The sequence below is a fragment of the Pleurodeles waltl genome, chromosome 12 (assembly GCF_031143425.1).
Source record: "Pleurodeles waltl isolate 20211129_DDA chromosome 12, aPleWal1.hap1.20221129, whole genome shotgun sequence".
In the NCBI taxonomy this organism is placed as follows: Eukaryota; Metazoa; Chordata; class Amphibia; order Caudata; family Salamandridae; genus Pleurodeles; species Pleurodeles waltl.
In genome coordinates this window covers 525,281,932-525,306,741 of record NC_090451.1, presented here as the reverse complement: position 1 = coordinate 525,306,741, position 24,810 = coordinate 525,281,932, and the positions used below count along the sequence as shown (strand labels likewise).

Sequence of the window (24,810 nt, the reverse complement as noted above, 5' to 3'; positions counted from 1 at the left end):
GCAATAGCTGCTTACCTACAAAACAGACAGCATACTTCTCTTTAGGGTTCCTGTCATAAAAGCTTTTATGGAAGGCCTTCAAATAATTATTCCACCTAGAGCTCCACTAGCTCCTGCATGGAATCTTAACATTGTGCCCACAAGGCTTATCGTTCCACCGTTTGAATCCATGCATTCTCGCACTCTTCAATTTCTCTCATGGAAGGTTGCTTTCCTAGTAGCAATTACGTCCTTAAGGAGAGTTAGTGGAATACAGGCATTCACTTAATAAGAACCTTTCCTCCAAATTCACAAAGATAAAATAGTACTTGGGACTAACCCACAATTCCTACCTAAAATAGTTTCACCATTTCACATCAATCAGTCAGTAGAATTACCAGTCTTCTTTCCACAGCCAGATTCAGTTGTTGAGAGAGCTTTTCACACTCTTGATGTCAAAAGATGTATTATGTTGCTAGAACAAAAGATTTCAAGAAATCTAAACCACTTTTTGTGGCTTTTCAACAACCTCATAAAGGTAATCCTATTTCAAAACCAGTATTAACCAGATGGATAGTAAAGTGTATTCAAACTTCCTATCTTTTTTTTTTTTTTTTTTTTTTTTTTCAAATATATTTTTATTTAACTGTTTGCTGTTTTACATTTGTAGGTCATTTTACAGTAACGTTTTGTCATTATTATACACATCTCTTAAGTTGTCCGCACCACTGTTTTGCTTTGTTTGCATTGTGTTTCACAATTACTTGCTCAATTCAGTAGTTTAATAATACTTGTGTAATATTGCTCCCATCACTTAATCAATCCGACTTTATGGAGACAGTACTTACAGTGCCCCTCGTTACTTTTAATATTGGTGACCTGATAACAGACTTAACTCCACTTCAAACTGTATATAGGCTTAATGGCTCATGTGGGTGTGGCTGCTTAACTTCAAAGAGGGGGGGGTTGACATAGAGTTTCATACTATGTAGGAGCGGTCTATCTACTATTCCCCTCCCTCCTTCGTTCTTTTAGTTATTGCGTCCTGTCCTCTGTACTCGCTCCCTCTGCGCCCGGTCCAGCGGGGCTCCTGATGTTCCTCCCATCCTGTTTTCTGGAACTTTCGCTTACAAGCACATCAGGTGACCCTCTCAAGTGGTTCCTCCCATCCCCTCAGGTACCATTGGTCCCTTCGTTAGGCCGTCCCACCTTATCACTAGGTTTTCCCACTCCGGGGCGATGGGTGTCTGGCGGGCTCCCCTGGCCTCCTCTGCCTTAAGGACCTGCAGTTCAGCTCTGGACCATCTTGTGACATCGCCTCTCCATTCTGTCAATGAAGGGGGTGCATTCGATTTCCAACCCTTCGTAGTCAGCCTTTTGTAAAGGGCCAGGGACAGGTCAAGGAAACGACTCTCTACCCTGCTCCATTTGGCACTAGCTCTGAGGCCCAAAAGACAAATGTCGGGGGTTGGCCGGAGTTCCGTACCGAACAGCTCCATGAGATTAGTCGTCATTGCCGTCCATCCCCTCTGGAGCATCGTGCATCCCCACATCATATGATCAAAGTCTGGTTCCCCGTCTCCACATCTGGGGCAAGTCCTGGGCTCCCCCCCGTATATGCGGTGCAGTCGTTGAGGAGTAAGGTATGTTCTGTGTAGATAGTTGTATTGTATGTATCTCAGCCTAGTGTTGCGTGAGATCACCCCCAGGGTAAGCAAGTGCTCTAGTCCACTCTGACTCGGTCAGGTCCCGCCCAATTGTCTTCACCCATTTTTCTCTTAGGGGTCGCAGGGGATCCACTGCTACCTCTATCTGGGCCCTGTATATTTTTGCTATTAGGTGAGTTTCCTCTCCCTCTGTCAGCAGGAGGTGCAACACTCCGTGGGGAGCGGGTTCTGCATTGACCGTGGTCCAATGCTCCTTCAGGGTATGCACCAGCCTTCCAAAGAGTAAAAACTGTCCTATTGGGACCCCCCCCTCTACTACATCAGCAAAGCTCCTCAGCACCCCCTCCCTGAATAGCTCCCCCACTGTCTCTATCCCTGCTCTCGTCCAAGGCCCCAAACCCAGTCCCCCTGGCCCCTCCGCCCTCACGTCCAGAGCGACGGCCGCCAGCGGCAGAGCGGGAGAGTATGGTGGCCCCACTCCAGTCCTCCTCTCACATTGTTTCCAGCATCTCATCGCCACATTGTACATTATGTTGCCTCTAATGGGGGCCATCTTCCTGCCCGCCATATTTGCTGCAATCTGAGCTATGTCAATTTCACCGTTTGCGGTGGCCAGGTCCAGCCGCCCCCTACCCGCTAGCCAGCCGGCCACCCATTGTAACTGAGATGCCAGGTAATAGCCTACGAAATCTGGGGCGCCCAGGCCTCCCAACCTCGTCGGCCTACAGATGGTCGAGAGCGCAGTTCTTCTGCGGCCCTCATCCCATATTAGTTCTCTGAGCAAGGCGTTCAACTCTCGGAACCATGCCGCGGGGATCTGTAGTGGTAAGTTAGCAAAATAGTAGAGGAGGCGTGGTAGCATGACCATTTTTGAGAGCGCCACTCTGGCCATGATTGTTAGTTTTAATGATCTCCAAAACCCCACCGAGGAGCGCAATGATCTAAGCGTCCTGCCGAGGTTACCGTCCCTAAGATCGTTTAATTCGTGAAATATCTGTATGCCCAAGTATTTAAATGTCCGCGGGGCCCAATTTACGTCAGCTGGGCACGCATCTGGGCGTGCACTGTCTGACATCACGGGGAATACATATGTTTTCCTCCGATTAAGTCGGAGTCCCGATTGGCCCCCGAAGTCTTCCAGTATTCCCAATGCCCACGTGAGTCCTCTTGACGCGTCCCTCATGTAAATAAGTATATCATCTGCATACAGGGAGACTATATGTTCGGACGGACCCCAAATAATTCCCTTGCCCACGCCTTCACATCGCAGCTGCGATGCCAGGGGTTCGATTGCCAGGGCAAACAGTAGCGGGGACAAGGGGCAGCCCTGCCTAGTTCCCCTGTATACTGGGTATGCACTGGAGATCATCCTTCCGGTTTTAACTCTTGCTAACGGGGATGAGTACAGCAAGTCCACCCATTTTACCCAGTTCTCCCCCAGCCCCATTTTAAGCATCACAGTCCTTAAATAGTCCCATCTGATGGAATCGAAGGCCTTCTCGAAATCCACCGCGAGTAAGGCTCCCTCTGGCGGTCTCTGATCCCTGGGCATGTGCAAGATCGTAAACACCCTTCTCAGGTTCAGGGAGGTACTACGGCCGGGGACAAAACCATTCTGGTCAGCGTGCACTAACTTTGTCATGAGAGGGAGCAACCGGGCAGCCATTATCTTACTAAGTATTTTGAAGTCGCTGTTTAACATAGATAAAGGCCTAAAGTCCGTCACCGGAGCTTCCCTGTCTTTTGTCTTGGGGAGCGGTACCACTAAAGCCTCCCGCATTGTCTGTGGTAGTTCTCCATATTGCAGCGCCTCCGCGTACAACCCTGTCAATTGGGGGGCCAGCAGCAATTTGTATTTTTTATAGAAATCCATGGGGAGACCGTCTGTCCCTGGGGTCTTTCCGGGTGCTAACTGTTCTATAGCTTCATTTACTTCCTCTAGCGTTACTGGTCCCCCCAGGCTGTCTTCTATCTGCGCTCAGTGTTGGTAGTGGGATTTGCTGTAGGTATCTATTGAAAGATTCCATCTGCAATTCGCTGGGTTTCCCGTACAACTGCGAGTAATACTCTCTGAACGCATCGTTTATGGAGCCCGGCCTGAGTCTGCGAGACCCCTCCCCGTCTATTACACATGTGATGGGCTCACCCTGCTCTCCCGGGCGGACCAGCCACGCCAGTAGTCTCCCCGATCTACCCTCTTCCGCATGTAGGGATGCTAGATATTTTTGCCTGTCGTGGCACCGGAGTTGCTCTTCAATGCGGGAGTGTTCCCTACAAGCTCGGTTATATTCTCCTGCGCTGTCTTCCCTTGTCCCAACTCCCTCTCGTGCATATCCTTCTCCAGGTCATTCAATTCTTTTTCAAGTGTACGCCTCACCCGCACCGACTGCCCCAGGCAGAAGCCCCTTGTCACTACCTTAAGCGCCTCCCATTCTAAGGCCCTAGAAGGAGTAGACCCCTTATTCGTCTCAATATATTCTGCCAAGTGGCCGCGTAGGGCCTCTCTGTACGCCTGGTCCTCAAGTGCCGAGGGAGAAAGCCTCCATGATGGTATAAGGGGTCTATCCTCCGACATCCTCATCGTTATTAACAAGGGATTATGATCAGACAAAGTGCGGGCTAAGTATTCTGAGCGTGTCATATTACTTATCAGGCCTGCTGTGCAGACTACTCTGTCAATTCTGGTATGCACTCGGTGGAGACCCGAGTAGTATGAATATTCACTAGACGTTGGGTGGTGCATTCGCCAGACGTCCGACAACCCCCACATGTCCAGCCACTCACTCAGCCTTCTGGCTGTTTTGATTGTCGCTGCCCCATGCAGAGGCGGGGTGGACCTGTCCAGATTTGTGTCTAGTACTGCATTGAAGTCCCCCCCCTACTAATAGCTCCCCAGCGATTTGGCGTGTGAGGTGTCTCGATAGGCTCGTCATAAAGGGGACCTGGTCTTGGTTGGGGGCGTATATGCAGCTTAAGACTATTGGGATACCTTGTAGCTTCCCTTCCAATATCACGAATCTTCCCTCCCGGTCTATATTGGAAGAGGTCAATATGAAGGGGACCCCCGCTCTGATCCATACTAAAGCGCCCCTTGCATAAGCTGAGTAGTCTGTTGCAAACACCTGCCCCCTCCACCTGCGCCTTAGCTTCTCTCCCTCTCCAGACGCCAGGTGTGTTTCCTGTAGTAATGCCAACTGTACTCCCCTTCTCTTTAAGTTAGAGAGTATTTTGTGCCTTTTAGCTGGAGTGCCCATCCCCCTAACGTTCCAGGTCAATAAATTATAGTCCGCCATTTCATGATTTCATTCTGGTGACAATACCCCCGCTTCTCCCCAGTCGCGAGGATATTTTCCCACATCATGTCTTTGCCGCAGTCAAATTCCGCCACCCACATTGCCATATTAACTTGTAACTGTGTATCCCAACTCCCCATCCCCAGGGCACCTCCTAACCTGTAGGCTGCCCAGTAAACTATGCAACTGTGCAACTTGTTCAACTTTTGATCAGCAGTACTCGCCATTTTGAATGGGCGAGGTTCTGTTCCGGGGGGTGGCCAAGTCCGGAGGGGCCGCCATTACGCTTGACATGCCCAGTCCCCGGCGCCTTCCGCAGGCCCTGGCTAGCCAAGTTCGTCAGCTGTTTGTGGGGTCACCTTCGGGGCTCGGGCTGAATGCTCCAGGTCTTCCGCAGAGGACACCAACGTGTCGTCCGTTTCATTCCCAGAACCTTCCTGAGGGGATGCCTCCCCACCCATGCGTGCTGCCGCTTCCAGTGCTTCCTTCCTGCCTTTCTCTTTCTGTGTTTGTGTGGGCGCCAGTCGTCTGCGGTCTCTGGTCTTCCTTCCCTTCAGGGCTCGGCGAGCATTGCCACCGGTCGGGCCCTCTCCAACGGGACCCCCCGCCTGAGGGCCACGTGACTCAAGCCATTCCCATGCCTCCTCAGGGGATTGGAGGAATGTTGTCTTCCCTTCCAGCATCACTCTCAATCTGGCTGGGTAGAGTAGCGAATACTGGATTCCCTCCTCTCTTAGGGCTCTCTTAACTGCCAGAAACGAAGACCGCTTGTTTTGCACCTCCAGGGTAAAGTCCGGGAACAGTGTCACCTCCCCATTTGCGACTTTAAATGGGCCCGTCTCCCTGGCCCTTTGCAGGAGGGAGTCCCTGTCTCTGTAGTGTAAGAGTTTAGCTATCACGGCCCGGGGGGGTCTCCCCGGGGCAAGGGGCCTCGCCGGCACCCGATGTGCTCGTTCCAGCGTGTAGAATGGGGTCAAGCGCCCCGGCGCCACTGAGGTACTGAACCATTTCTCCAGAAATTCAACAATGTTCTCCCCCTCAGCCCCCTCCGGGAGGCCCACCACGCGCACATTGTTCCTTCTGTTCCTCCCCTCCGCATCTTCAGCTCTTTTTTCGAGTCGCGCAACTCTGTCGGCCAGGGAGGTCACTTCAGCCCTCAGGTCTTTCTGCTTTGGTGCTATCTCGGCCAGTACAGTTTCTGTCTCTTTGACTCTGTCTGCCAGTTTATGGTGGTCCGCTCTCAGTAGGCTCACCTCCACAGCTACTTGACTGATCTCCCGTTGCAACGTTGTTTTGGTGTCTTCGATCGCCCCGAGTATTTTATCTAAAGTATCCTGGACTTTGATCTGCATGTGGCCCTGTGGGTCCGAGTCATCGCTCCCGGACTGAGCTGCAGCGGCCATGGTTCTGTTCTTGTGGCGGCTCCTGGGGGGCATCTGATCAACAGCGGACCTCGCCCCGGGCCCCCGACAGCTGCCCCAGCTGTTTCAGTTGTTCCGCTTCGGAATGCCTCTCCCCAGGCGCTCTACGTTTAAGCGCTATCCATTTCAGCTCCGGGTCCTTTAGCCCGTCATGGACTCTCAACTGTCACTCTTCATCGTGGCACTAAATTTCCTCCCGCTTGTCTCCCTTGTTGCACCAGGGACACTTCTGTGCTCAGTCCTACTCCTTTATGGATCTCCAGTACTCCAATGCGCCCGGGGGAGTCCACGGTTCTACCTTTTAGGCAATCCACCCCTCGCCCCCGGGGGCGCGATCCGCCAGCTTCATCAGTCGGCCCTTTTTCCTCGCTTGCTTGATCCTATCTTCTGGGTTCCTCAGCCCCGGGTACTCATTCAACCCCCATGGGTCACGAGCCACCTCCGTCCGGGGCCACCCCGATCCGGCCCCCGGCTCGGTCAAACCAGCCACCATGCATCTAGCTCACCGGTGTCTGCAGGGGTCCACCAGGTCCCGTTATCCCTCGTTCTCTCCGCTTCTTCGGTGTGTACCAGGGCCCAAAGGCCCACCTCAAGTCAAGCGGCCCCGCAGTTTGACCCCGAGTCACGTCGCTACCTCGAAATCGTTCCACACTGCCTCTCTCTCGCTCTTGGCCTCGCTTCGTCCCCAATCCTTCCTAGGGGCCTCGTCCGTGGCCCAGAGTAGCACCACTTCACCACCCGTCAGAGTGCGACTTCCGCTGGGCCACCAGAACCCAAATGGCATCTCCACCCCAGCTCGTAGTCTCCGCCGGCAACCTCCGCTTTCTTCAGCCTCCGGGTCGCCTCAACCTGCAGCCCTGCCCGTGGCCGCGGCCCCGATCTCGGGCCTGCCCCCTGTGTTCTTCTGGGGTCACCCGTATCCAGTGTCTCAGTCTCCGTGCGCCTCCACAGTGCGCGATCTCACCTGGGCCCTCACCACTTCGGCCCCCAGGGTCGCCGCAGGGGCCCACACACGCTCGGCCCTCTCCTCTGGTCCACGCAAGGCCTCCGGGCCGCCTCAACCTACGGCCCCGCCCAAGGCCGCGACCTCGATCCCGTTCCTGCCCCCTCTGTTATTCCGGGGCCGCCCGCTTCCAGTGGCACAGTCTCTGTGCGCTTCAGCTGTGCGCGATCTCACCTGGGCCCCCTGGCCCCCGCCAGCACCTCCGCCGCTGCCGGAGAGCCTGCTCGGCGCCTCCCGCTGTTCTGTGCCGTCCGTGCACTCACCACTTCGGTTCTCGGCACCACGCAAGGCCGCGGCCTCTGTCACGTGCTCAGACCCGCAGACTCCGAAGTCCCCGACGGGCAGATTCGGCACCCCCGGGGTCGCCGCAGGGGCCCACACACGCTCGGCCCCCTCCTCTGGTCTCGCCCCGCAGCCTGGACCTCATTCGGCCCGGGGAAGGCACGATTTTGACTTTCTATTCGCCGGCCCCTCCGGAGCTAAGAGTTCAGGCGTGCGCCATCTCCGGGTCCTTGGCCACGCCCCACAAACTTCCTATCTTAAAGCTAAAAGACAGCTATTAGTAACTCCTAAAGCACACTCTATTAGAAAGAAAGGAGCTTCAATGGCATTCTTAGGCAATATACCAATGGCAGATATATGCAAAGCAGCCACACGGTCCACAGCACACACATTTACTAAACATTACTGTGTGGATGTGTTTTCTCGCCAGCAAGCAAATGTTGGTCAAGCAGTATTTAAAACACTATTTCAAAGTACTCCAACTCCTACAGGCTAGCCACCGCTTATTTTGGGAGGGGACTGCTTTTCAGTCTATGCAAAGCATGTGTATCTGCAGCTACACATGTCATCGAACGGAATATGTTACTTCCCCAGTAGACGTCTGTTCGTGGCATGTAGTGCTGCAGATTATCATACGCCCTCCCTACTCACCGGAAGCCTGTAGCCGTTGTAGTACTTTCTTTATGTAAATATGTATAAACATTGCATAGACATCTTCTTTTTATATATATATGTGTGTGTGTGTGTGTACATATACATTTCTTCACTCCTTACTTCATCCTCCTGCGGAAAAACAATCTAACAAAGGACTGTATGCCCTTGCGCACTATCACCGGGAGGAGGAGTCACTCGATCTCGTGACTCGAAAAAGCTTCTTTGAAGAAAAACAACTTGTAACACTCAGAACCCAACACTAGATGGCGGATGTATGCAAAGCTCATGGATCTGCAGCACTACATGCCACAAATAGATTTCTATTGGGTAAGTAACTTTATATATATATATAATTTTTACTTTTCAAAGCAGTCGCAAACCCCCTGAGTAGACGGTGCGGACCTTTAGGGGTCACCGGGTCACAGGTTAAGAACCACTGGCATAGTGTATAGCAAATGATGGACTGGAGTGAGGGCTGAGAGATTGCCACTGGCTAAGACTTTTCACAAGCATTGCACTAATCACTTTTGTGTTGCTTTTCTGTGCAACGCAGTAAGTAAGATGGGAATACCCACATGTGGGTCCAGTTCTCATTGTGCCACACAACTCTAGCTTTTCCACGTTACTTACATCCCCCCTGTGGGAGGGACCCTGGAATTTAACTACTCCATTTCAGTGAACCCTTTTGTTTGCTTACAAACTCCCATTCCCATATAGTGAAAGGCAATACGTGGACTGTTTAGAGCATTCATGTGAGCGGTGGAGGAAGGGAAAGCATGTGGAACAGGCATTTGCAATGAAATAGGTCTTGCATATTTAGAACAAATTAATTGTCATCTTTTGACAACAGCGCCCATGAGCAAACGCAAAAGAAAACCTGAGTTGAAACTGAGAAAATGCGACTTGGCAAAATAAAGTTTGCTTTAAAAATAAAACTTTGTAGTTTCGTTTACCAGGATGGCCACATTTTTGCCAGTAACAAGCCTTCTATTTGAGGTGCACTAGAAGTAAAAAAAAAAAATAAGAAACGGTACCTAGATTACGTCAGGAGCAGCAGACTTGCACTAATTAAGTTTAATCAATTAGTGCTTGATCACTGCTCCACACAGAGAAACGGAAATGATGGCAGGCGTGCCTTGACGAATTAGGAGGCTATAAGGAAGTGTGACACGCAAACCAACAAATGGTGAGGGACAGGCGGGCTCCAACCCTTTACCAAACACATGAGTCTCGCAAGCGAGACTCATACACTAGGCCATGCACTCACAGGCTCGACTCTAAAAACTGTTCTTAACTTAGCTCTGACATCAGAGGGACATGGTAAAAAGAGCATATAGAAGAGCAGCATCCAAGGGTGGAATGACTGGCCTTTCCGTAGCATTACGTCCCATTTAGAGGAAACACCAGTTTGATGATTGGTAAACACGGCAAAAGCTGTATTTGTTTACCTTTTGAGTTACGGTTAAAGCAGGAAATATCAGTGGAAAACATTCCAGTGTTTTAGAGCAGTTTCTTACTTCTACACCAGTCCTAAAGCAACCTCTGATAAAGTTGTCATGTTATACATTAATAAAAGGGTAATTTTCATCTGTTCTTATTAAGTAGCCTTGGTTGGCCCATCAAGCATTCTAAAATGTGACCAAATTGCAGTATTGTTTTTTTTTTTAAAGGTGGGATTTTTTTTTTTTTTAAACTGTTTGCCAGGCAGTGGTCTTCTGCAGTCACGTTTTATGAATTATAGTAAATATCAAGTGTTTCAGGCTACATCGGGAAACGAGCCCAGAAGTCACTGTCAGCATTACATTTTTTGATGCATTAGTATTTTCTGTCACACCGTCTTCTGTATTTCTTTTGCTTCTTTTCACTGAACTCTCCAAAATAGCCATAAGGTACTGAAAATAACTAAACTGCTTGCTTGTCCTATGCTCTTATTCTTTGTCCATCCCAGGCTGGAGGAAGTAAAGGGGATGGCCAACCGCATCATCAGCATGAGAGAGCAGCTGGTTTCTAACCTGAAGAAGGAGGGCTCTATCCACAACTGGCAGCACATCACAGACCAAATTGGCATGTTTTGCTTCACAGGCTTAAAGCCGGATCAGGTGAGTGCATTTTTTCATTTTTACTGGAATTTTACTGATTTTTCTACAAAGCATAAAGCTTAATTTAGTGAATAGAATTACCCTTTGATTCCATGCTACTGGTTGGTCCAGAGTAGCAAAACTGAAGTCTAACTGGAAATTTAAGTGTAGGCTTATTTATTATTTATACTTGCAGTTGCATCATGAAGTTGCTATTCATCATTTGCCATGAATAAAACAGTAGGTCACGTGTTCAGCGACATTTATTTGAATTAGGCGTACCATGGAGAAAAGCAAATCGGCCATTTCTCATTGGTCGATAAGATGTGGGACTTGAATACGCCAACAAAAGCAGTATATCTGATTAACAGATTGTAGGAAGTTGGCTCTGTATGCACTATTTCAAAGTAAGGAATAGTATGCACAGAGTCCAAGGGTTCCCCTTAGAGGTAAGATAGTGGCAAAAAGAGATAATACTAATGCTCTATTTTGTGGTAGTGTGGTCGAGCAGTAGGCTTATCAAAGGAGTAGTGTTAAGCATTTGTTGTACATACACACAGGCAATAAATGAGGAACACACACTCAGAAACAATTCCAGGCCAATAGGTTTTTGTTATAGAAAAATATCTTTTCTTAGTTTATTTTAAGAACCACAGGTTCAAATTCTACATGTAATATCTCATTTGAAAGGTATTGCAGGTACGTACTTTAGGAACTTTGAATAATCACAATAGCATATATACTTTTTACATAAAACACATTTAGCTGTTTTAAAAGTGGACACAGTGCAATTTTCACAGTTCCTGGGGGAGGTAAAGTATTGTTAGTTCTTGCAGGTAAGTAAACCACCTACGGGGTTAAGATTGGGGTCCAAGGTAGCCCACCGTTGGGGGTTCAGAGCAACCCCAAAGTCACCACACCAGCAGCTCAGGGCCAGTCAGGTGCAGAGTTCAAAGTGGTGCCCAAAACGCATAGGCTTCAATGGAGAGAAGGGGGTGCCCTGGTTCCAGTCTGCCAGCAGGTAAGTACCTGCGTCTTCGGAGGGCAGACCAGGGGGGTTTTGTAGGGCACCGGGGGGGACACAAGTCCACACAAAAAGTACACCCTCCGCAGCGCAGGGGCGGCCGGGTACAGTGTGCAAACAAGTGTCTGGTTCGCAATGTAAATCAATGGGAGACCAAGGGGTCTCTTCAGCGGTGCAGGCAGGCAAGGGGGGGGCTCCTCGGGGTAGCCACCACCTGGGCAAGGGAGAGGGCCTCCTGGGGGTCACTCCTGCACTGAAGTTCCGATCCTTCTGGTGCTGGGGGCTGCGGGTGCCGGGTCTTTTCCAGCTGTCGATTTTAGAGTCAGGCAGTCGCGGTCAGGGGGAGCCTCGGGATTCCCTCTGCAGGCGTCGCTGTGGGGGCTCAGGGGGGACAACTTTGGTTACTCAGTCTTTGAGTCGCCGGAGGGTCCTCCCTGTAGCGTTGTTTCTCCACCAGTCGAGTCGGGGTCGCCGGGTGCAGTGTTGCAAGTCTCACGCTTCTTGCGGGGATTGCAGGGGTCTTTGTATCCAGAGGAGCAGATTTAAAGTTGCAGTCTTTGTTGAACAGGGCCGCTGTTCTCGGGAGTTTCTTGGACTCTTGGAAGCAGGGCAGTCCTCTGAGGATTCAGAGGTCGCTGGTCATGGAGAAAGCGTCGCTGGAGCAGGTTTCTTTAGAAGGCAGGAGACAGGCCGGTAGGACTGGGGCCAAAGCAGTTGGTGTCTTCTTTCTTCTTCTGCAGGGGTTTTCAGCTCAGCAGTCTTCTTCTTCGGTAAGTTGCAGGAATCTAAATTCTTAGGTTCAGGGGAGCCCTTAAATACTAAATTTAAGGGCGTGTTTAGGTCTGGGGGGTTAGTAGCCAATGGCTACTAGCCCTGAGGGTGGGTACACCCTCTTTGTGCCTCCTCCCAAGGGGAGGGGGTCACATTCCTATCCCTATTGGGGGAATCCTCAAGATGGAGGATTGCTAAAAGTTAGTCACTTCAGCTCAGGACACCTTAGGGGCTGTCCTGACTGGCCAGTGACTCCTCCTTGTTATTCTCATTATCTCGACCGGCCTTGCTGCCAAAAGTGGGGCCGTGGCCGGAGGGGGCGGGCAACTCCACTAGCTGGAGTGCCCTGCGGTGCTGGAACAAAGGGGGTAAGCCTTTGAGGCTCACCGCCAGGTGTTACAGCTCCTGCCTGGGGGAGGTGATAGCATCTCCACCCAGTGCAGGCTTTGTTACAGGCCACAGAGTTACAAAGGCACTCTCCCCAGGGGGCCAACATGTCTCGAGTGTGGCAGGCTGCTAGAACCAGTCAGCCTACACGGGTAGTTGGATTAGGTTTCAGGGGGCACCTCTAAGGTGCCCTCTGGGGTGTATTTTACAATAAAATGTGCACTGGCATCCGTGTGCATTTATTGTGCTGAGAAGTTTGATACCAAACTTCCCAGTTTTCAGTGTAGCCATTATGGTGCTGTGGAGTCCGTGTTTGACAGACTCCCAGACCATATACTCTTATGGCTACCCTGCACTTATAATGTCTAAAGTTTGGCTTAGACACTGTAGGGGCACAGTGCTCATGCACTGGTGCCCTCACCTATGGTATAGTGCACCCTGCCTTAGGGCTGTAAGGCCTACTAGAGGGGTGACTTATCTATACTGCATAGGCAGTGTGAGGTTGGCATGGCACCCTGAGGGGAGTGCCATGTCGACTTACTCGTTTTGTTCTCACCAGCACACACAAGCTGGCAAGCAGTGTGTCTGTGCTGAGTGAGGGGTCCCTAGGGTGGCATAAGATATGCTGCAGCCCTTAGAGAGCTTCCCTGGCATCAGGGCCCTTGGTACCAGGGGTACCAATTACAAGGGACTTACCTGGATGCCAGGGTGTGCCAATTGTGGAATCAAAAGTACAGGTTAGGCAAAGAACACTGGTGCTGGGGCCTGGTGAGCAGGCCTCAGCACACTTTCAATTCAAAACATAGCATCAGCAAAGGCAAAAAGTCAGGGGGTAACCATGCCAAGGAGGCATTTCCTTACACAGATGTTCCTCCTGTACGTGATTTATTCCCATCGAGGAGATTATAAATCACATTTCAGGCTTCTCTTGATAATCATGTAATGTTTTATGCAAATATTCATAGAGCTGCATACTCTAATTGAATATCTGCCGCACAACTCTTATCCAGTTGTATGTTTACTGAATGGTTTACAAAACTGTTTAGGACGAGCCTGCCAGTGGCGTTTTGAATGAGTTGCAGCTTTCTGATGTTTTTTGTTGTGGTGCCGGTGTAGTGTATTGCCGTAGTCGAGCTTGCTCGTGACTAAGGCACGGGTGACTGTCCTGCGGCAGTCTACTGGGATCCATTTGAAAATCTTTCGAAGTTGGCAAAGGGTGTCCCAGCAGGAGGAGGTGACCATGTTTACTTGTTGAGTCATTGATGGGGAGGAGTTAAGGATGATTCCTAGGTTGCGGGCGTGGTCTGCCGGAGAAGGTGGGGTGCTGAGATGTGAGCCCCCAGGAGTCATCCCAGGCTGAGGTAGAGTTTCTGAAGATGAGCTTGGTCTTATCTGAGTTGAGCTTGATGCAGCTCTCATCCAGACGGCGACGGCTTTCATTCCTGTGTGGAAGTTCCTCTTCACCATGTCAGAGTTTTCAGTGAGGGCTATGAGTTGTGTATAAATGGTGTAAGACACAACGTTCATACCGTGGCCTTTGACGAAGGCTGCAAGTGGGGCCATGTATACATTGAAGAGAGTTGGGCTCAGGGAGGATCCCTGAGGAACTCTGCAAATGACTTCTGTAGGTTTGGCTGTGTAGGGTGGGAGACTGACTCTCTAGTTTCTTCCAGAGATGGAATGGATCCATTGCAGGGCTTTTCCACAGATTCCTGCATCATGGAGTCTGGTGCATAAGGTGCTGTGGGAGACCGTGTCGAAGGCTGTTGAGAGGTCGAGCAGTATGAGTGCTGTGGTCTGGGAGTGAGCTGCAAGAAGAGCTGTCTCTGTGCTGCAGTTGCTCCAGATCCCAGACTGGGAGGTGTCCAGTGAGGAGTTGTCCTCAATGAATAGTCGCAGCTCTGAGTTTATGGCCTTTTCCAGTTTGGCCGGGTATAGTAGCAGCGAGATGGACAGGAAGTTCTTTAGTTCAGATGGATCGCCAAGGGTTTTTGGGGAAGGTGGCTGTGTTGATGGAGCAGTTGTGCGATGCCAAGAAGCAATCATAGTATGTAGAGCTTTGGAACCTGCCGCAAGGGACTAGATTATAGTCCTCCTGATTGGCCATCAGTGTGTGTTAGATCTCTTCATCTAGGCCATACATATTTAGTTGGTGATGGCCAGTTTATGGGCTTATACAGTACTGGGTGATGGACAAAACCCGAAGCAGATCTTTTATGTAAGAGTATTGGTCAATAAGAGCTTATATGCACTTCATTTGTCTACTTAACCACTGAGTGTTATGGGATTGGTGTGAGCCGGGAGGCGTATACATTGTATTATTTGTAATTGTATTCATGTAACGTAGAGGCATTGAAGCACTTTATGCCAGGAAGCATGCTGCACCGTAACCCTGGGTTAGTGTTTTTTTTCATTGGTTATAGTTGGTTATTGCGATTAGTCTTGTGCTATTAAGGAAATCTTTCCATGCATTTAATCCAGTTTTTTTGTGATAGATTAAATAGGCATTAGGTGTGATCTTTTGGGGGGTGGGGGGGGGTTGGGGGGGGTTGAATATGCAAGTTCATGCGAACGGTTAGAAAAACTTAAAGGATACTGATACAGCTAAGGCCATGGGGGGGCTCTCCAAGCCACTGGTCAAAGGGTCCTTTCACAGGTAGCTTTACCGTGCAAGTTCTAGGACCACCTCCCCAAATGCAAGCGGTTTCCAAAGGCAACAACTGCAACCTTATCAGCAAGCTACCTTGAAAGGTTGCACAAGAGAGGGCATGGGGTAACAACAACAAATCAAGAGCCAAAAAAGGACTGGTCTCTCAGACTGTATCTTGTTCTCGGATGCCTCAGTCAATATATAGTGGTGGAATACTTCCACATGGTAACCCTTCAGGACGTCATACCTCCGTTGTAGCAGACTTCATGGCAACATTGGACTTGAAGGATGCAAATTTCCTACTCCTCAATCCACCCAGCCTACCTATGCTACCCGAGGTTTGTGGTTAGTGGCCAGCATTGCTAATTCAAAGTCTTACTGTTCAGTATAACTACTGGTCCAAGCTTCTTTACCAAATGTTTAGCGGTGGTTGTTGTTTATCTAAGCTGATGTATTATGTGGTGTGGTTGTGCGACCTCTCCATGTAATACACTTACTAATCCCTTGGGTTTTATTTGGCAAGCAGTCAGCTCAACCATGGGTAACTGTGGCTCTGAGCAGCAAGGCTTGCACAAAGGAACAAGTTTAAAGCATTTTAACAGTACCAAAAGTGAAATAAAAATAAGGCACCAAAGAAATCAATTTATGAAAATAGACTGCGTTTTTATGGAGGTTTTTTTAGACACCACATTCAAAAAGATCCACAGGAGTTATAGAATTTACAAGGTATAGTAAATCGGGTTATTTCACTCAACCGCAAACAAGCAGTGGCAAATTCAACAAGTGTCAGTGCGGTCGGTTAAAGTTATTTGGGGTGACCAACTCTGGCAGGGAGCTAGCAAAGGGGGCCAGATGGGTCCTCCGTAGCTGTTACCTCAGCAGGTGAAGCAGCCCTCAGCCAGTTCCAGGCACTTTTATCCATTGCATGGCATGGCTTTCCTTTGGAAGTGGTCTTGATGCAGGGGATAAAGGATGCTGTGGATGTGATGTGGTTGATGGGGGTCTTGCTATAACTAGTCCTCTGTCCACACACGGGTTGAGGGAGGTCCTTGTCACAGGGACGACATCCCTCAAAGGCCTCTTGGTGCTGCCTGAAGCACAGTTGGCACTGAACTACCAGTCAGCAAATATTAGTTACAAGTCAGCCCTTCCTGGGTCGATAGCTCATACTCTGGGTGGGGGCGGGGAGTGGGGGCCGGGCAGGGTCCCAGCTGCACCTCGACAATGCGAATCCTGGTGCAACCTTGTGCATCGGTCCTAGTCCCTGGTGCTGGACGGCTGCAGTTAGTGGTGAGCTGAAGACTTTGGACTACCAACTTGCCCCAGCAGGCTTCTCAGCTGTCTCCCTTTGCTGTGAACAGGAGGCCAACTCATAGACCCTTGGAGTCTCTTGGCTTTCTTTGGGATCTGGGGACGGCTTGAGCAGACACAACACCTCTCCTTTTCTAGCCACCATGTTCAGTAGGTGCAGTCCACATTGGTCTTGCTTCGTTTTGCTGATTACACAGTGCGAGGGGCATTCCTCCTTCGGTTCTCCTTCCAGTCCAGTTGAAATCAGAGTTCGGGGTGCCAGCTGTGCCCTACTTAAAAAAATGTCCTTGGGCAGGATAGTTAGTAGCCAATGGGCTAGCAGGTTCCATCCACTTGATGACCACTGCCTATGAAATGTGGCATCTGGGCATCCGAGGATGCACCATTCTGCACACTGCTAATATGGCAGAACCCCTTTGCCAGCATCTTGCTCTACCTAGCCCAAGCCAGAGGTGTGGCTGCCAAGAGGACTACATACCCCTGGAAACCTACTTTGTTTACTGATTTCCCCTCTCCTGTCTCAAGAGCTAGCCTGTGCACCCGAACAATGGGGCAGCCCTGCTCCATGTGTTACCCATTTGCCCTTCAAAGGTGGCAGCGTCTCCTTCAAAGCTCATCTTTTGAGCCAACTGCCCGTGTGGCGTTCTGCAGGAGGGAGGGGGACACCTCCTTCCAGAGAAGGCTCCTATCTTATCCTTTCAACAGTCGGCACATTTTCACATGAGGGCATAAAGTTGTCTCAGGTAGAGGCCCCAGTGTGCAACTAGCTTGGGCACAGGGGACTGAAGGCAGCAAAGTGGCATCCTTATTAAAGTTGCACACTGCAACTTGTTAGATTAATTTTGACCTGAGAATCAAGTCTGGCTTAATGCAATAACTTGTTTGATGCTTTGAATGACCCACTTTTGTTGCACTGTTCCAGAAGTAGCACATTTGAGAGATTATGTACTCTGCATCGCTAATTGAGCTCCCAAGCTTTTCCTTTGTAAAAAAACAACAGATTACTGGTTTTATTATCACAACATGTAAAATATTCTGCTCACAAGATATGTTGCACCCTCCCTTAAGACTTGGTAGACCTGTCATAGGGTGACTTGCATATACAAGGGTGAGTCTGCATTTGCCATTGTTTTAAATGGCAAGGTGGGGCCAGCAGTTAACTGTCCTTCTATCCTTCAAATGGCTGCTGGGAGTCTTGTTTTACTAGTGTCCCACCCAGGGTGGCACAGCCAGTGCTGCAGTCGCTGGGGATCCTTCTCTCTTACCTGCCCTGGGTACCAGTTACTTGGGACTTGCAGGTAAGCTAGCTCAGCCTTTTGGGTAAAGAAAATTCAGCATATCTGTTTAAGGGTAAGTACACGGGCACTGAGGTCTTGGTTGCAGACCTCCGTGTACTCTGTTGCAAAATCGGCAGCATCCGTGCAAAAAGAAAACGTAGGGGTGATCATACAGAAAGAGGCATTTCTTTACAACTGGGCATTCATGGTTTCCCCTTGTTGGACGATGGGCTAATCAAGAGCTTAAGAGAACAGTGCCTCATCCATACACAAACCATTATCTCTACCACACGCCTTAGGCTATACCACCAACATTACCAAGTCATCTCAACCCTCTGCTGAGTGAAACCTTTCTCGTGTCCGCTCTGTCGGGTAATGGGCAAAGCCAACCGAGTCACCAGAGAGTTATGTCTTTCCACCCTCTTTTTTTCAGCTCCATTGTCATTGCCCTTCCAGAACAGTTATGAGTCTCCCCTTTGTGGTGGCACAGCAAAAACCTGTTGCACGGCAGACCTTTCAAATACACACTACTGCAGGTCACCATTGCCACATACACTTTATAAGCAGGATGGGGTGCACATCTTAATTTCACAGCAGTACAAGCTTTGTGGACCATGCAATAGTAGAGCTAATAAATCAATCATCTTGAGCTTCTAGTTATCCAGCTAGCCCTCAGAGTCTTCCTCTCTGATACCAAGTAAGGTTGTGATAGTCTGAATGGACAACATGACTGCAGTGTACTACCTACATAAACATGGCCTTCACACTGTGAGTCTTGCTGTTCTAACTCAAACAATGTGGATTTGGCTCTTCATCATTGCACCCACTTGATAAAGGAGTACCTTCCTGGAGTGGACAACGACCTAGCAGACCTACTCGGCACATAACACCAAGAAGTCCACAAATGGAAACTCCATCCTCAAGAACTAAGCAGCTACATCATATTCCAGGGATATCCACAGATAGACATATTTGCCACCCTAGAGAATGCAAAATGCCCAAACTTTGCCTCCAGTTTCCCACAGTCCATTGTAAATGCACTATGGATGTAATGGTTTTGGGGTACATTTGCTTATTGCAGGAAAATGCCCCTTTTGATATGGTCACACCCCACTTCTTGCCCTAGTACAGATGCTTTTTGACTAAACGTGCAGTGGGCCCCTGCTAACCAGGCTGCCAGTGCTCTTTCCTTTAAAATAAAGTAAATGTCTAATTGTAATCCAATTTGCAAGGACTTCAGCACCCCCGTAAGCCCCTAGTAAATGGTACCCTCGTATCTATGGAATGAGTACTAAAGGGGGTCTCTAAAGGCTGCAGCATGTATTATGTCACCCTAACAAACTCACTCTCAAATACAGGCAGACTGCCATCTCAGAATATGTGGAATGGGGCAAGCCATTTTGTAAACACGACATTGCACACACCATGTGTGCAGTGCCCATATCCACTGCATGTAATATATGTAAGTCATCCCTACAGCATGCTTTAGAGAACTAATGCAGGGTGCATTATATTACATGTAAGGGCACATTCGCATGAGCAGATCTACCCTTGTGATATCTAGTTCCATAGCTAGATATTGCTAGTGATCAGGCAGCCATCTTAAGGACATACACTGGGAACTGGTCACCACGAGTTACCCAGTTACAGGATGACTGCACTGAAGTTATTGGTGTTTTATTAAGGCAAGATATTTGATATCAATTTGTGCTGGTGCCAGTATCAGATTTCTGCCATGCACCCAGAGGGCACCATAGAGGTGCCCTTTGAATGCCTACTAGTTGATGTGCTGTCTGACTGGTACCAACGAGCCTACCACCACAGACTAGTTTCTGACCCCCTGCAGGTGAGAGCCCACACTCTGAGGCCAGTAACAAGGTCTACTCCGGAGGCAGGTGATCACACCTCCTCCAGGATGGCTAGTGGATTAGCATGTCAGAGTCAGGGGCTTTAAAGCCCCTGCCACCTTTGACATGGGACCCTGGCTTCCACCAGTCCTGAAGAACGCCACCCTCTGCATTGAGGCCCATTTGGCACCAGAGAAGAAGGGTAATAAGTTATTCAGGAGACATGTTGCACTTCTAGGCTAGTAACACCCCTAATGTGGGCTACCTGAAGTGGACACTCAAGGAAGGGTTCCACTATCTTGTTTTTGATGAAACTAGGATCTCTGTGTCAGGAATATGCCCACTCCTAACAGGAAGTGGACATCTAGGGGGTGTAGTCACCTCAGGGGTAAGTCCCCCCCCTAAACGCCCCTAAATCCAGTATTGAGGGGTCCCCCTGACACCAGGACTTCAGATTTATCTACTGGTTACCGAAGAAAGACGATCAGTCCCCGCAACAACAGAGGACTTAACCACCACTTCGTGGCAAACCCTGCCCTGCCGCTGGTACCTGGACAGTTGCACCGACGCAACTTATCCAAAAGCTGTGCATCCTCCCAAAGCTGTGGAGGACTGTCCAGCACTTCAACAACCAGGCAGCAGCATCTTTGGGTGGGAGAAGCCATCACCCCTGCATCAGCAGGCACCGACTGCAGCTGTCTGGGAATCCGCATTGTTGTTAATCTGGCCCATCAAAGAAGCAGCATGATAAAAGGAGGTTTGTGAGGCTCTAGGAGGTCAGCCCTGTCTTACTGGTGAATTTCAAGAGGCTAGACCCTCCAGGAGCCCCCCCGCACCAATACCCTGACTACCAAGGCACTTGCACCCACTAGGCTTGTTTGTGTTCATTCCTGACACCACTGATGCCAGAACTTGTGCATCGAGGGACTTCAGGACAGACGAGCTCCACTTAAGTGGCCCTGCTGTTTTGTTTCAACTCCCACTGCAGGTTGACTGAGAACCGTGAGAGCCTCCAACTGATCAGTCAGCACCTCTGCACGTGAGCCCCCCCAGCTTGAGTACAGGACTTCAGCCTATGTCCTCTTGGCCCAGGAAACCCCACGAGCCGAGCCCCCCCCTCCTTTAGGTTTTGCCAGACTTGTTCCCCAAGTCCCCCCTTGCAGACTCTGTTGTTGCGACAGGTCACTTTAAACTTTCACTGCTGTAGCCCCTGAGGCTACTAACTCGACCAGCACCTCTGTACCCAGACACACTGGTAAACCTTACGGTGATTGGGAGGAGCGGGGGGCAAGGTTCAAAGTACCACCAGCGTTTAAGTTCTAAAGGATACCCTCTACAACCGTTTGCAAGTATATCTATGCAGTGTGTTAGTCCCATAGCATAACATTTCTACGTTTGAGGCTCGTGCGTCATATGTAACAGCTTGGCTACTTTACTGTTTCTCTTGTAAAAATCAATAACTTCTGAAGTACCTACCCAATATCGTTGATCTTTCTGTCAATGTATATAGAAGTCTGTTATTTTTGTAAGTTGGTCTGGGATTTCTTTTTGAGCATGTCTCATTTATTGAAACTGTGTACAACAAAGGCTCAACACTCCTCTCTGATAAACGTAAGCTACTCGACCACACTACCACAAATAGAGCACTTGGTATTCTTAAAGTAGGCCCCTGTAAACCAATAAGGGTTGTCTGGACTTTTTGCATGGTTTACCCCTACATTGGTACACTACAGACTAAGCCAGCTTCCCACACGTATTTTTACGCCTCTCCCTCTCCTTCCTCTAATGGTGTTGAAGAAGAAACTTCCCAGAAACTCCTCCTTGTAGCTCCCACCTGGTTCTCCACTCTTCTCAAAATGTCCATCAGTCCTACTTAGAATCTCCCAAACACAGCGTATCTTCTCACCAAAAAACAGGGACAGATCAAACATCCAGACCTCATACAGCCAACTTGGCATTCTGGCACCTTACAGCCTAGACTTTGACTGTCTACGCTTCCCATAGCTGTGCATGGGCATCCTCAAGGAAGACTGTGGACCAGTTACTCAAGCTTGCTATGTAGCTAAGTAGAAGAGGTCTGTCTGCAACTGTATCTCAAAACATATAGCTCCATTAAACCCTGCGGTTCAGGATTGCACATGCTACTTCTTTCATTTACAGCAGTCAAGGTTAGCATACACTTCTATTGGACTTCACTTAGCTGCCATAGCCACTCACATGCAAAAGACGCAGCACTCTACCTTGTTTATATACCAGCCATCAAGGCTTACATGGAGAGTCATTCCTCCCAAGAGTGCTGCCAGCCTCTCAATGGAACCTTAACATAGTCCTCACCAGACATTGGGTTCCCCTTTTGAGCCAATATATTCCTTCCTCCTGCAGTTCCTCTCATGGAAAGGTTCTATTCTGCGTGGCTATAACCACCTAGGGACATTAGTAAACTGCAGGCTCTCAAATTACAGAAACCCTACATTCAGGTCCATAATGACAGAGTAATATTGCAAACCAATCCAAAGATTCTGCCAAAGGCTATTTCTTCCTTCCATCTGAGCCAGACCATATAACTCAGTCTCGTTTCCACAGGTGGAGAGAGCCTTCCACGCTTTAGATGGCAAAAGGGCTCTCATGGACTACATTGAAAGGACTAAGGGCCATATGTACAAACACTTTTTTTTCCCATAGACACAGAATGGGGAAACCCCTTTGCTACATCTGGCCCTTAGTTCTTATATAATGCAGACCAGCTGTTGGTAGCTTTTAGCAACTCCCAAAACCGCCCATTTCAAAACCCAGTAATTGCTAGATGGAGGGAGAGGCTGTATCCAAACCCACAACCTTAAGTTCTCCCTAAACCCCCAGGGCACTCCACGTGAAAAAAGGTCCATTCCTTAGCTTTCCTTGGAAACATTCCTTTAGCTGAAATATGTAAAGCAGCTACTTGATTTGCCCCTTACACATTTACCAAGTGCTACAATGTGGATGCTCATGCTAGACAGCAAGCTTTAGTTAGCAATATGGTCCTAAGGATCCCTTTTCAAAAACCTGCTCCATCAACACGTGAGCCACCACCTTAACAGAGGGAATGCTTTACAGTCCATGCAGACCGTCTGTATCTGCAGCAACAAATGGTAGTATCGGAAAATGTTACTTAACCTGTAAGTACCTGTTCATAGCATGTAGTGCTGTAGATTTGCATGCATGTAACTTCCTCCTAGGGTGTATGTGGCTCTGGCTGCAGATCTTTCTTTCTCTTTTATACTTGCTTATTTCGTAATGCACATGCACTCCACCTTCTTTTACCACTCCAAACTACACTTGCCCGCTGGTCTAAAAACAATTTAAAATGGAGTATGTGCCCATGGGCAATGCACACATTAGGAGGAGACACCATATATCTCACGACTCGAGATTTCTTTGAAGAAAAACAAGTTGCAAATATTCAAGCCCAACACTAAATGCAGGAGAATACAGAGCATGTAAATCTATAGCACTACACGGCACGAACATGCTTACAGAGAAAGTGACTTTTTCCTTGTAGTGGTATAGACTTCGGTAACTAGTCTTTCATCTAGAAGAGATTTTTTTTTTCTTTTGGAAAAAGTGTTCTGGGATTCCGCAGTCAAGGGGACCTATAGAACATTCTTGAACATCAGCAAATACCCCTTTGCTGGAGAACCGGTAATAATATGTATTTTTTTGTTTTCCTCCCTTTCACAGACCTCTGCAGCTTGTTAACTAACACTCCAATCCAGTTCAAAGCAAGCACACAAATTCATCACAACCTAGCCTCCCTTCATTTAACAAGCTGGTTTATTCAGGCCTAGTTTTTAGATCTTTTGTGTTAATATTTATCTGCACAGAATGGAGAATTTTGACTGTAAATGCTGTGCAATAGAACACACGGTAGTTAGGAAATTTTGCACTTGATGCTTCACATGGAGGTTAGGTTGAAGCCAGGAGAGTTTTGATTACTGATCGTAGGTACTTCACTCTGGATTCTGGATTAGTGAGAGGTAGTTCGGAAGGTGTCTATTACAGCTTTGAAGTTCAGGATCAGTAGCTCTTATTGTGCCTCATTTTAGTGGACATTCAGCCAACTTGATGCCAGTTACCCTGAAGTTGATGTGTGTTTGGGACGATTGAGGAGTTCTTGTACCAAAGAATCTATTGGGGTAAAAGGAAATACAGTTGCATTATTCACATTTGCAAAGGAGTAGAGGAGAAGATTGCCTTAGCTGTGTGAAAGGAACTGTTGGAGTATATTTTGTGATATATTAGTTGAAATCTGGCTACTACTGCTGTGTCTAGTATGAATGTATCCATGCTCTTGAAAGGTTAAAATGTGCCCCTCTTTCTGACCAAGTATGCTGTGCTCATAATGTTTTCAGGGAAATGGGTGAGGAGTGGATGTCAGGTGCTGAGGTGCCAGTGAAATACGTGTTTGTAGCATGTGATGCTGAAGATAAACCTGCTCTGCGTACTCCTACCCCCCTACTGTTTAAGTCGGATTTTTGCAAAGTTGGTTTTCTTCAAATAAATATTTCCAGTCACATAGTGGGACTCCTCCCTCCCTATGCAATGCACATGAGCACTGACTCCTTGTTAGATTATTTTTTTCCACCATCAGGTTCAGATGTGCGCTGCCAGGGCTTAGTTCTAAGTGTTCCTCGGGCTCTCATTTGGGCCCTAACAGTGAATTCAGCTCTGCAACACCTTCTAAAAAAAAAAAAAAAAAAAAGAACCACGATCAACTCCTACCTGCTGGGTCCACATGCCCCTCGTCATCCATTATTTCACAGAGAATGCACACACTGATGGAAGGGATGATCTTCCATGACTGTCCTCGGTGCTATGTGAAGTTCCGATGGCCAAGCACGTAGGTGTGTGTTTGTGTGTTTGTGTGTTTGTGTGTTTGTGTGTGTTTGTGTGTGTGTGTGTGTGTGTGTGTGTGTGTGTGTGTGTGTGTAAAGAAATGGCTCCCTGTTGCAGTTACCCCCCACTTTTTGCCTGATACTGATGCTGACTTGACTGAGAAGTGTGCTGGGACCCTGCTAACCAGGCCCCAGCACCAGTGTTCTTTCACCTAAAATGTACCATTGTTTCCACAATTGGCACAACCCTGGCACCTAGGTAAGTCCCTTGTAACTGGTACCCCTGGTACCAAGG

The 24,810-nt window shown here is 48.7% G+C and overlaps 1 protein-coding gene across 1 annotated transcript in view; it reads left to right on the top strand.

Annotated features, from left to right (window-relative positions):
* Positions 1-24,810, top strand: part of GOT2 (glutamic-oxaloacetic transaminase 2) — a 217,982-nt gene that overhangs the window by 169,681 nt on the left and 23,491 nt on the right. The window contains exon 9 of the mRNA XM_069217465.1: positions 10,248-10,398. Coding sequence (XP_069073566.1) covers positions 10,248-10,398 — 151 coding nt within the window. The remainder of the gene's footprint in view (positions 1-10,247; positions 10,399-24,810) is intronic.